This window comes from Scardinius erythrophthalmus, assembly GCF_964197995.2.
Source record: "Scardinius erythrophthalmus genome assembly, chromosome: 16".
NCBI classification, from domain to species: Eukaryota; Metazoa; Chordata; class Actinopteri; order Cypriniformes; family Leuciscidae; genus Scardinius; species Scardinius erythrophthalmus.
Genome location: NC_138236.1, coordinates 20,976,654 through 20,989,655, shown reverse-complemented (window position 1 = coordinate 20,989,655; position 13,002 = coordinate 20,976,654). Strand labels below are relative to the sequence as shown.

Below are 13,002 nucleotides of genomic sequence, written 5' to 3'. Positions count from 1 at the left end.
ATTACAGGAGGTGAATAATTTCCTCTTTTTGTACCATTTGTACAGGTTGTACTAACCAGCAGTCCACCACAAGTCCTGCTCCCATCCAGTCCACCACCAGTCCTCCTCCCATCCAGTCCACCACCAGTCCTCCATTCAGTCCGGTTGGCTACTCACTGACAGAAAAGGCGTGACTGCCATTTCACACTGTGAGCGTGAGCGGCGTGTGTTTATTCGGCGTGCATGTTAATTAATGAATGCATTCACACCGGGAGCAGGGGCAGCCCGTCAGCAGTAGTGAAGCGGGGGTTATGATTACACACAAAAAGTGCCCAAAATGCACAGAATTTGCATGTCTAGTGTGTTTTAACAAGAACTGTCAGAAAAGAAAATGAAGACACAAAAATATTTATAGAAAATTTACCCATTTAACCTTGTTTTTATTATTCAGTTTGGGTGAAAGTATATGGTGTATAAGTATGAATCAGAGCTGTTTTCTTGGTTGTTTACCATTTACATGCAATTATTGTACACCTCCACATCTTAAAAAACTTCAAGACTATCAAGTTTATTAATGACCAGCTTCTAAAAAGAAAATGTTAGTTGTCTTTGTAAAGAAATGCTCACACACACGCATGCACACACACGCACACGCACGCACACACACACACGACTTGTTTAAATACATTTATGTTGTTAATAAATAACAATAAATTGTTGTTGCACCAGCAATATCTCCAAGTTTTGTTTTTCACTAGAAATTTCAAATGTCATAATTTGCCAATGCAAGAGTACCGGCACCTTTTTTCCCCCACTTCAAGCATATTGCATGAAAAAGTGTGGATTATGTGCCTTGTGACATATGGTATTTAGTATGCCCATCCATCTTCCTAGAGTTATTCCCACTCATTTACAGGGTCCACTTCATTTGACACAGGTTTTACGTTGGATGCCCTTTTTGAGCACTGAGAGTGCACACACACACTTGCACTCCTCAATTTGGCATATCCAGTCCACCTAACCTACATGTCTTTAAACTGTAAGGACACCCGAAGGAAACCCACGCTAACATGGGGGATCATGCAAACTCCAGAAAGGACTCCTGGCTCAGTTGGGAGTCAGACCTTCTTGCTTTGAGCCACCGTGCCGCCAAGTGCTTTATAGGTTGTACCACATCTTATTTGGACTGTGATTAACCTGACTGATAATAGTTTAATATAATATTGCAAATTATCATACAAAAGAAATATAATTTCATTGATTACCTCATGTGCACATAACAAAATGATAATAAAAGAGCATGGACTTCCCAGGATGGGGAATACATGTATGCTCCCAGGGTCCTTAATCCTGTGGTCCAATGTTACCCTAGCCCTTTATCATGTGTTCAGTAGGTGCTTTATAAAAATGGGTAACATAGGACCCCGGAACATAAATATCACTCCCCATGGTGTTACTCAACAGGTTCCCAGTTCCAATATTTGCACATGCAGATTGTGGAGTCTGTTTTTTTTTTTCCACTAAGCCACTGAAGTGAGCAGACAAACCCTTGACAAACCCTAACCATTTTCTCCTTTAACATTCCATCATACAAGGTTATGATAACACACCCAGAACCATAGTCAACACTTGTGTGCTAGCTGAGGGAAGTAAGTAATTTATAAAGGCATAAAAGGTTGTAATGGGAAAGGGAAATAATAAAGTTGCTAAGTTCTTGATAAACAGCACATAAAAACACCATAAACAGCAGCTAGATTTCATGTCAGTGCATAACTTCAATAGTGCAGGAAAATATGTTGTGAAAAAGACATAAAAGCCAAGGCACTTTATATTCATGTGTTTCCTGCATTCATGTTACATTTATTATTAATATACGGAAAGTAAGTAAAGTTCTTTAAGTTAAATTTAGTAAAACTGATAAGGTTTTAGGTGCTTAAATATTATAAAATACATCATATAACCTATGTAAACAAGTAATTGTTAACTAAGCTGTTACTTTATTGCAGTTATGTTATTAGCAAACTATGCATGTGGATGATCCTACAAAAGGTAATTTTGTTCAAATAAATTAACAATCAGGAAAACAAAACAATACTCATAATGGAGCATGCCCCGAGACTGTTTAGCCCTAATTTACACAAAGTCAAACATTTATTAAACTTTTTATTACATACAGTACAGTTTGTTGAATCATTGTTTACTCCAGAAGTGCAATCTACAGTGTTGTACATTGTGATGCAGATAAAATATAAAAAGTTAATAAAAATAAAAAAAGTAAAAAATCTTTATATTAGAGACCTCTGGAAAATCAGAAATGTGGATCTACGCTGTCTTCGTCAGCTGATTCATAGGAATCTGTAGACATACTTTCATAGTCGCCGCAGTCATCCTCTTCAAGGACATCCAAACTATCCCATCCAGTCACTAATTGGTGATATGCTTCCTTCACCCTTTCTTTTTCAGCCTTCAGATCATGCAGCTGCATTCGAAAACGACAGAGCAAGCCAGAATATGCATCCTCTGACAGTCCTGATGGATAGGCTTAAAAAAAGTAAATAAATATGAAAAAAAAACAAAAAACAGAACCATGAACACTTTTGCATTAATAATGCTGATTAAATTGTGAGGCATTATAAATATAGGAATTCTCAAGTATTTAAAGGGTAACTCTCACCCCAAAAAGCAACTTAGGGCTTAGGGTCACCTGAAATCAGAATTGACCCCATTTACTTTGTTAGCGCATATTACTAGTCTTGTGGTGAACAATTAATCCGTGTTAATCAAGTTAATCAATTAATCAAGTTAATACACAGAAAAAAAAACTTGTTTGCCGTGGTAATCTTTAATCAAAATCTGAAAAGTTCCTTCCGGTCTGGAATGGCGTTCCTTTTCTGATGATGTCGGTTTGACGGCTTGGGTTGAAAACGCTTAACCACTCCCCTCAAACCGTTATAGTCTGCTATGAGCAGAGATGGAGAGGAGGAGCACTAAAGTGAAACCCTGCCCTCTGTTCAATATTCTGTTTCACTTGGAATATGTCACAACACTGGAGAAAAGTTGTTCGGTTCACGTGGACTTTAATCTACCCGAGGCAAACTTTCGTGTAAAAGCATAATTAGAATGGAAACCACACTTTTAAGTTTGAACCTTATTTTAGTTTTCAGTCAAATTGCCTGTTGAATGGGAGTGCTAGGGGCACGACTATGATAGCATCAAAATCGCTATTTTTAAAACACTAAGAAGGCTCGACATGAAACTTTGCTGGAAGTATCACCAGGGGCTCTACACATGAACTCCAGCATTGAGGACATTGTTTGTGTACGGAGTTTACTTAAAATAAAGATTTTGAACAACTCACTGTAGATATGTCCGCCGGCATTTTGACAGTCAAAAATAGTCGATCTCCGAATGCAACGTAACAGGGGGGAGCGTAAAGATGGAAAGCTCCTAAAGCTTAGTTCCATATAAACTCACGGATAATTTGTTGTTTTGTCATTAGTGAAAATCAATATTGACCTTGTATTTGAAAAAGGATCCTCATATAAGAAACAATACTAAAATTCAGAGTCAGTTAATTCATATTCGGAGATCAACTATTTTTGACTGAAAAAATACCGGCAAACGGAAACACAGTGAGTTGCTCAAAATCTTTATTTTTAGTAAACTCTGTGTACACAAACAATGTTCTCAATGCTGGAGTTCATGTGTAGAGCCCCTGGTGATACTTCCAGCGAAGTTTCATGTTGTGTCGAGCCTTCTTAGTGTTTTAAAAATTATTTTATACGATTTTTGATGCTATCATAGTCGTGCCCCATTCACTCCCATTCACAAGGCAATTAGAAAACGAAAATATGGTCAAACTTAAAAGTGGCGTTTACATCCTAATTATGCTTTTAAACAAAAGTTTGCCTCAGGTAGATTAACAAAAAGACCCTAGGTTGCATTTTGGCAAGAGTTACCCTTTAAGAAGTTACCTAACAATGTATATCAATTAGGGATGCAAATTATCGATTAATTCATTAATCATTAATTGACTGACCTTATCGATCGATTAACGATTAACTGATAAGCGGCTATTTTCCTGAGAATGTAAATTTCTCACGGTATCAATAGTGTCTTTAACATAAAAATCTAAATATTGCTTATATAGGCTACTGAATAAAAATGCATGTGTTTTGGAAAATTCAGTATTTCTTATAATCATTTGTTTTTAAACTGTTTAATCATATGTTTCTGTGAGGTTTTCTAGCAGCTGGGAAGCGAGAGGCAATTTAGGTCATAGATGAAGGCCTTTGGGTGTCTCAGGGACAAAGAACAGTGTGACCTGTACCAGGGGGGGTAGAAACCAGTCCGAACTAGCTGAAGATAGGGGGGTATCTTTCTGGAAATTTACAAGAAACCTGGAAGGAGGAGTTTTTTGCCAAGAAATTGTATAAAATGTCTATGTTTTATGGTGTCTAATAGGTATTCTGTTTCAAAGCTGGGTAGCTGCGGCTTTTGTGAAAAGAATCCTCATTGAAATAAACCTTTTCTCTTTATTACAGTTTTGCCTCTTGAAAGTTCTTACACCATTGATGCTGTTTGTTATTAACTTCTCAAAATTGCCATTACAACTTGGTGTCAGAACGTGGGATCCTGTGCGGATCTTCTTCTCCTGGTCCTGAAGAACGGATTTGGACGGAACTGCAAACCCGGCGGCATCAGGCGGCCGTCTCATACCCCGACGGTTTGAGATAGTAAACTCAACAGGTTAAGGGAGAGAGAGCCAATTCCGCATTCAGGACCAGTGAGGGAACTCCCACCAGGATCAGAAAGAATCCGCGGCAATTACAGAAAAGAGAAAGCATCTCTGGGTAAGAAACGGCAGAATTGTTTTATTGATGTTAAGTGCAATTTGATAATTGTGAGTGAACGTGAACCATTTTGGCTGAGTTTGCTTTTGGTACGAGCGAGAGGGGATTCAGATAATCACAATTTTTGAGGGAGAAATTGATCTGACAGATTCAGACCGGTTTCTACCACACTTAGCTCGTTGGTGGACAAGAGTGCCACAGGTGATTCAGATAATCACAGTTGCTGATTAATTAGCTTTGCTCAAAATCTCTGTAACCCGAGGAAATCTTGTAAAGGTGGACGGAAGAGCCACACCAGATTAATTAGGTGAATCAAAATTAATCGAGCGCTAGAAAGTGCTCATGAGAAGATTTTGAGTAAAACATAATTATAAAAGCACAGCATATTTGCTGAAACCCGACCGATTTTGGGTGAAGGAAAATCGGGTCTGTTGAAGACGTTTGACAGATACTGTAAGACACGTGTCGAAAGTGAAATCCAGAAAGGAGATTCAGCCAAAAATGGGGTCATCTAACAGCAAATTAGATCATTTTTATACACCAATTTTCTGTCAAATGAGAAATAATTATGGTGGTAAATGTATGGTAGACATACAGAAACTGATCAAATATCACGATTTCCCCGAGGCGGGAACCTTGAGTAGGCTAAAATAAGACTAAATGTAGTAAAAGAGTCAGTAGAAAAGAACGAGGGAAAACAGAGTAGCTGCTGTGTGTGTGTCAAACATGTGTGTGTAAAAACAGTTCCACCGGAACAGAATGCTACTAATGAACCGAATGTATGTGCTTTTCCACATGTGACTGAGGTGGCAACGGCTCCGCCGCCTGCCTACAATACAGCTCACTACCCAGTAGCAGAGATACCGGCCCTCAGGCTGGACCTCGATCTGGACCGCTTTCCACCAGCCCCGAGAACAGCCCAAGAAGCACGACTTGCAGAAGCACGAGCACAAATTGAACTGGCAGAGGCAGCCCAAAGAGCAGCGCAGGCAGAGGCAGATGCAAGAGCAGCGCGAGGGGGGGCAGAGGCCGCAGAGCGAGTGGCACACAGACTAACAGCGCAGTTTCATGCACAGTTACACGGGCGTTTGAGTGCAACGCTGCGGCACGCTACTTACGCTGAAGAGGACAGAAAGGAGAAGAAAAAACCCCTCACAATGGTGGTTATGCAACAACAACAACCTAAACAACCCAACAAACCTGCATCTTCCTGCTCAAACCCTGCTGGTCGAAAAGGACAGAAAGGAAGAGCTGCTGGAGGAAAATGGAGCTGTTATGTTTGTGCCACAAATGCCCACTCGCTCCGAGACTGCACGAAATGCAAACTGTGCAAACAGGACGGTCATTGGAGCGATGCGTGCCCGAACACCATGAAGTCGGATTGAACCGAGGGGGCTGGAGAGCGGGACGGAAAGAGTCCGGTTCTGGGAAGCCATTCTCTGGCTACAGCAAAGGGAAGTGAAAATATTTTTACTAACACACACACATACGACGCACACACAAACACATACACTGATTTTCTTTCTGCTACCTGCAATGAAAAAAACTGCTTGCAAATCTTTTTGTGTGTCTGATGAAACTTTGAGCAAAGCTATGACTGATAATTTGAGCAGTGTTGTGAATGACGAATGTGTGAAAATGTACAAAAGTACAGGGTTTTCTGAAATGCCAATTTACCCGTTACTAGTCAAAGGGGTAGTTATTGACTTTTTAGTTGATTCTGGTGCGAGCCTGTCCACATTACGACCATGTGATTTACCATGTGTTCCAAATTTAACCGGGAAAGTGTTTGAGAGCACTTCGGCCTCTGGCCATTTGATTTCTGACCGGTTAACAGAGCCGTTAGAGTGCGAGACAGAGGGGGGGGCGCTTTTTCAAACATGAGTTTGTGTGGTCTCCCGGCTGTCCCGCACCTCTGATGGCTCGTGATTTAATGTGTAAATTAAATTTGTCCCTCTGTGCTGATTCTTATGGAATCAGCATGGAGGAGACACCACAAATTACTTGTTCCAAATTCGAGCCGAAGTGGGCTTATGAATGGCAGATAACAGATGTTGATTGGGCAGAGAAAATTTTGAAATTGGCAAAGGATCGAATAAACCCAGTCAACACAGAGTTTGTGACAAATGATAAAATGCATTGTACATCACATGTCGTAACAGAGCGAGATTCAGATTTTGAACAGATGTGGTTTAATTCTGTGGAGAATGAAAGTGTGAAGTTTGACCAGATTTTCTAGACAGAGAGTGTGTGCGCATTGGCTGCAGTGTTGACAGAAAGTCAGAAAGCTTGTTATCTTATGTCAGAGAACACCGTCTGCCACTTATCTGTCTCCAAGGCCATAAGCCAGCAGTGGAGAGATGTGGGCCTTTTTGTGAAAGAATGTTTATCAGCCACAGACTGGGTGAGAGTTGACACACACAGCAGAGAGTCAGAGTATGGGGGCATTTAAATCAAAATGTGACTTTGAGGTGGGGGTTCAGAGAAATGTGACTGCTATTGGAAAAAATGTGACAGGACAGGGAGAGGGGGATATTTCCGCCTCAGAAATTGATATTTCTTTGGCACAAATATCACCAAACTTGTGGGCAAAAAAAAACAAATATGATGTAGGGCTGATAAAAGGATGTGAGCCAGTTGTAATCACACCAAAATCCGATTTCAGACCATGTAAGGCACAATATCTACTGAAACGTGAAGCAATAGAGGGTATAAAACCGGTGTTTGATGCTTTATTAAAAGAGGGCGTAATTAGGCCTTGTGATGATTAACCAGTTAGAACCCCAATTAACCGTACTCCTTTCTTATGTTGATGACCTTTTGATCTGTTCAGAAAGTGAGTCTATTTGCTGGGCTGACACTGTGACTCTCCTGAAGCATCTTGAAAGGGAGGGACACAAGGTCAGCCTTTCAAAGCTGCAGTTTGTGAAACAGGAAGTGACCTTCCTGGGCCATGTTATCAAACAAAACAGCAAAACATTGTCACAAAAGAGGGTGCAGGGCATAAAAGACGTGCCAAAGCCAGTAACAAAAAAACAGTTGTTGTCATTTTTGGGGATGTGTGCTTACTGTCGTACATTCATTCCCAATTATGCCATTTTAGAACAGCCTTTACGAGCCCTGACAACAGGGAAAGGGTTGAAGTCATGTGACAGACTTGTTTGGACAAGTGAAGCTGAGACAGCATTTGATAACATGAAAGCACAATGAGATATCTCGATTGTTAGGCCTTCTGGTTGTAGACCATCCATTGTTTAGATGGTTGATGAAAAGCATGACCTTATGACTTCTGTTCTCCTGTAGACGCATGGTGACCGATGAGACCCTAGCCTATTTTCAACAAAACTCGACCCCGTGGCAGCGGGATTGCCACACTGTCTCCGGGCGGTGGTGGTAGCTGAACTGGCCCTCAATGGCCTCAAGAGAGTTTGTAGGCTATGCTGATCTGACTTTAGGGGTCTCACATTTGGTGTCTTTGATTTAGCAGGAGCAGAGAATGTCACATTTGTCTACAGCTCGATTGAGGTATCATAAAATTTTGTTTGACATGCCAAATGTCACTGTTAAAAGGTGTGCACACCGCGTCCAGATTTGTTGGACGTTCCGCTTGATAATTGTGACAATGTCCTTTTTGTGGATGGATCTGCGTCGAAGAATCCACAAACAGGACAGAATAACGTAGGTTATGCGGTGACGACTGAATTTGAAACGGTAAGATCTGGCAAATTACCATTTCACTACTCTGCACAGGCAGCTGAATTAGTCGCTTTGACTGAAGCATGTAAACTGATGACTGACAAGTGTGTAACGATTTACACAGACTCGCGTTATGCTTTTGGGGTCACGCATGACTTTGGTGCTCTGTGGAAGCACAGAAATTGTTTTAAGTCAGACGGACAACCAATACTGAACGCTACGTTAGTATCTGACCTTTTGGAGGCCATTATGCTGCCAGACAAGATTGCAATTTGTAAATGCGCAGCGCATACTAATGATAAAAGTTTCGTATCAACAGGCAACGCCAGAGCTGATATGGCTGCGAAGGCAGCGGCAACAAACCAGACTGAAGCTGATACCAGTGGCGCCACTTGCGCACAAGTTGACAATAACCTTAACAATGACATTTCTCCTTGTTTACAGAGCATGCAGTCTTTTTCCACAGGAGCTGAGAAAAACAAATGGAAGACGGCAGGCTGCAGCCTTGTTGATGGTGTATGGAGATCTGTTGGTGGCCATGTCTGCCTAGTCATTTTTTTTCTTGCATTACGCTAAATTAATGCATGGGTGGGACCATGCATTAAAAGAGGGGATGATTATGCAAATGAGGGAATTGTGGTTTACCAAAGGTTTCACAATATATACTGAAAATTTTTGCAAAAGATGTGTGATTTGCACCGCATATAACATTGCACGGGGCATTAAAACACCACTGGCAAGTCAGCCAGCCCCAGACGGGCCATTTGAATATTTAATGATTGATTTCATTGAACTAACCCCGTGTGGAAAAACAGAAATATTGTTTGGAAGTCGTGGATATGTGGTCACGATGGAACACACTGTGCCTAACACGCTGCCAGCGGGGGCGCTGTTGAGCGTGAAAACCAGACGGTAAAGAACAAATTGGCAAAATGCTGTGAAGAAACAGGACCTTCGTGGGTGAACGCACTCCCCACTGTGTTAATGTACATGAGAATGAGAAAGAGAGTCAAAACAAATTTGAGCCTATTTGAAATTCTCTTTGGTAGAACACCATTCATGGGTATAATGGGGGAAAGAAGGAGGCTTCCATCAACAGATGTGTGTGAGAATGAAATGTTGAATTACTGCAAAGAGATGTCGTGTTTGTGATCTAACAGTTCTGTGCAGGTGAAAGAAATACCAGGGGCAAAGTAGCAGAGACGTTCCTGCACAAAATCAGACCGGGTGACTACGTGGTGATTCGAGACCTCAGGAGAGCAACAGGAGGAGGAACCCGAACAACAAACAACAACAACGGCGAAACCTCTCGTGCTGCCAGGGCCACCCGAGATCGAACGGGCCTCTGGAGAGGAGCTGGCCTGGATGAGAGACGAGGGGACAAGCAAAGGTCAGACCGAAACAACTTGAAAACTGGGTGGTCAGACTGCAGAATTAAAACCAACCACGAAGAAATCAACTTTAAGTGTCCATTCGATAAACCGTATCAAAGTTCACCGGCGGCAGTTTGGGTTTGTGGTAATATCATATCACCGTCTGCAAAAAAGGACTGGTCAGGGTGCTGTTATCCAGCTTTAATGAATGTGGGAACTTCTGTGTATCTGCCAAACAAGGTGGTTGAAAAAAAAAAAAAAACGAAAATGTTTAGTGAAAACCTTTAGAATATGTTGAATGATTTTCTTTACAACTTATGGAAATTAATGTGCTGCCAATAATAATGATGAAGATTATGATTTGGCTGTTGTGATTGAATCCACACTGGTGGACTGTAAAAGAATACAGAGAACTGCTTATCAGTGGCTGTGTTTACATTCCTGATGGGGACACACTGCTTCAAGGGTGTGCAGTAAGTTGGAGCCGTTTGCAAGCTCAATGATCAAACTATAGGCAAAGAGAGTGTTTTAATTATGGTCAGCGGGGCCATTTAGCCTGTAATTGTAAATGGACACTCAGAAAAGAAAGTGATAACGTGAAAGTGACGTGTATTAATGTGGGTTTTTTTTAAAGTAGAACAGTATTTAAATGACGATATTAAAGTTTTCGTCTGAGAAAGAACTAAGAATGTGAATGCAGTGCTAAAGAAAGTGAAAAGAATGTGCAAGTAAATAAGGGAGAAAAGAAAGTTTAAAGGAAAGTTAATAGATGGAAGTCGTAAGAAGATTGGAGGATGCAGAAGGAACTAGCATGTAGGGAAAGATGAGAAGAAATATAGTGAAATGTATGTTATGAAAATAAAATTTCTGATAGAATTTATGGAAGTATTTATGTCAAGTTAAGTGACATGAAGATGAGGAATGAACAAAGGTTTTATTAAGCAGAATGGGGAACAATTGTATTTTAGTGGTAATGTAATGTCTAACTTCCCTGATATGGGCAAAAGACAAATCTAAAAATTATGTTTATTTGAAAATAGATGTAAATTCTGGCAAAGATGCCTTACTGCCGGGCTAGAGTTAAAAGTTTAAGTGGTAGATAAAGTTTGATTTTAGAAGTTTATGAGAGTACAGTGTGCCAGTCCTAAATGCCTAAGAGTCTCTCTCATTCAATGTCAGCTAAAAACTGTTAACTGAGCCTGTGCGATCTACGGATTGAGAGATGAGTAATATGATATTTTGTTTTTTTGTGAAACAGCAGAGATAAGTGGGACTGACAAAATATTGATAACATTAAGTTGAATCTGCAGACTAACAACTTGATAGAGGAATACTGTTTCAACAAAGTTTTAATGAAATTGATGACAGGTAGTACAAATTCTTATACTTTTGTGAAGAGTCCTGAAACAAACAGTGAAAAGAGGAGAGCAAATGCTGTAAGCAGCTGTGCTCTGAAGCTTTGACTTCAAAGAAATGTGGAGTTTGTAAAATGTTGGGGGTATCATGTTGTTTTAATATTCCTGATTACAGTGACAACATAACCAATATCATCGAGCACATGAAGAAAGCGGTAAAAGAGCCGCCTCAAGCTACTGGTAGTGAGTGGGTGGGGTGGCTGATGTCTGCATGGTCAGGGTGGTTTTATAGAATAATTCAAACTGTCTTGCCAATTGTGGGTATGGGATTACTGATTCTGTTTTGTTTACCATGCATTATGAAGTGCCTTTCCAGCTTAGTGCAGAGATTGATCAGGGCAGGGACGGTTAGCACGCCAGTCCAAGCAGTGAAAACTGACTCTGTACCCAATAACTGATGGAGAGCAATGTGATGATTATGACAGCGATGACGTGTATACAGACATGAGTTAAATGTGTTTTCTTCCTTTTTGTTTGCCTTCCTGGGACCAGGAAAGGGAGTTTCTAAACTTTGATTGTTTAGGTTTTGATACCATTGATTGACTGTTTTATTTACGGTGTTTTTATTATTTTTTATTATTTTTTTTTATTTTTTTTTCCATTGTAAGAATGATGATATGTTCAGAAGGTTAAAAACAGCGGTCATCCGTGTTACGAGGTGACGTACAAGTGGAAGGGTTTGAAATGAGGGATTTTTTATGTATACTATTTCTTTGCATCTTTCTAAGAGTCAAATCGACCAGGTTGCTGAAATTGATATGTGTTGAACTGATGTGTTGTTTTCCTACTAAATATAACTACACTATTTCTTGTTTATATTGGGGTGACCGAGGGTCCAAACTATAGTTTTGGGGGTGCAATAACAGTGCTTGTTCACCTAGCCCGGCCTTATATAAACCTTTACTTGCTTGATACAAAATTAAGGGCCTATCCTTACAAAAACAGCCTAAGCTTTTTCATTCTAAATTTTAATGAAGGTTCAAGTAAAATGATCAGGTACAGATGGTGGTCAACCAGAATGCCTATTACCGCCGCGCCAGCCGCCGCGGCGAAATTACCGCGGCGAAAATAAACCAGCCGCATTTCAAAGTCGTTCCCGAAATGACCGCCAGGTGGCGCAAAGGGACATTGTGCAAAACAGCAGCAATTGCCGTATTTTAAAATGTAAGTGGGTTAAATAATAGGCATATTTTTCATTTATATAAATAGGCCTATTAGGCTACAACAGAATAGAACCAAAGATAGAATCAATTTTACAGCTGAAAAAATAGAATCAAAAGTTAAAAATAGAGACGATGTTAGGAGCAATGACGCTGAATATTTTTACTATTCTATTGAGGAATTAGATAAACGAAGAGCTCTCGTGAGCGATACAATTTATAGTGATTTCAAAAGCAGTCCTTAAAAAAAAAAAAAAATTACATGGAGTAGTGTGGCATAATTTTTTGAGAGATTACGCGGAACACGTTTTAGTTAAGATCCTGGTTTCAATGCCCTTAATGTATATAGGTTAGGCTTTAAAAAAAAATCACAACTCGTTTTGAGATTGTTTTGAATTAAACATTGAAGTTTAAAATGTAGTGTTTTGGCACACCAGGCCGAGTGGCGTTACGCATTGTTAAAAAATCAGGTTTTATTCTGGCATGTTGAATTGGCGTTAATATTTTTTTTTTTTTTTTTTTTTTA

At 40.1% G+C, this 13,002-nt stretch overlaps 1 protein-coding gene across 3 annotated transcripts in view; it reads right to left on the bottom strand.

Moving 5' to 3' along the window:
* Positions 1-1,755: 1,755 nt before the first annotated feature.
* Positions 1,756-13,002, bottom strand: part of LOC308704436 (uncharacterized protein) — a gene marked incomplete at its 3' end in the record, with an annotated part of 29,530 nt that continues 18,283 nt past the window's right edge. For 2 of the 3 annotated variants that reach the window (XM_081388728.1, XM_081388727.1), the window contains one exon: positions 2,104-2,520. In XM_081388728.1, the coding sequence (XP_081244854.1) occupies positions 2,288-2,520 (233 nt within the window). Of the gene's footprint in view, positions 2,521-13,002 lie in introns of all 3 variants that reach the window. The other variant, XM_081388726.1, reaches the window with a different exon arrangement.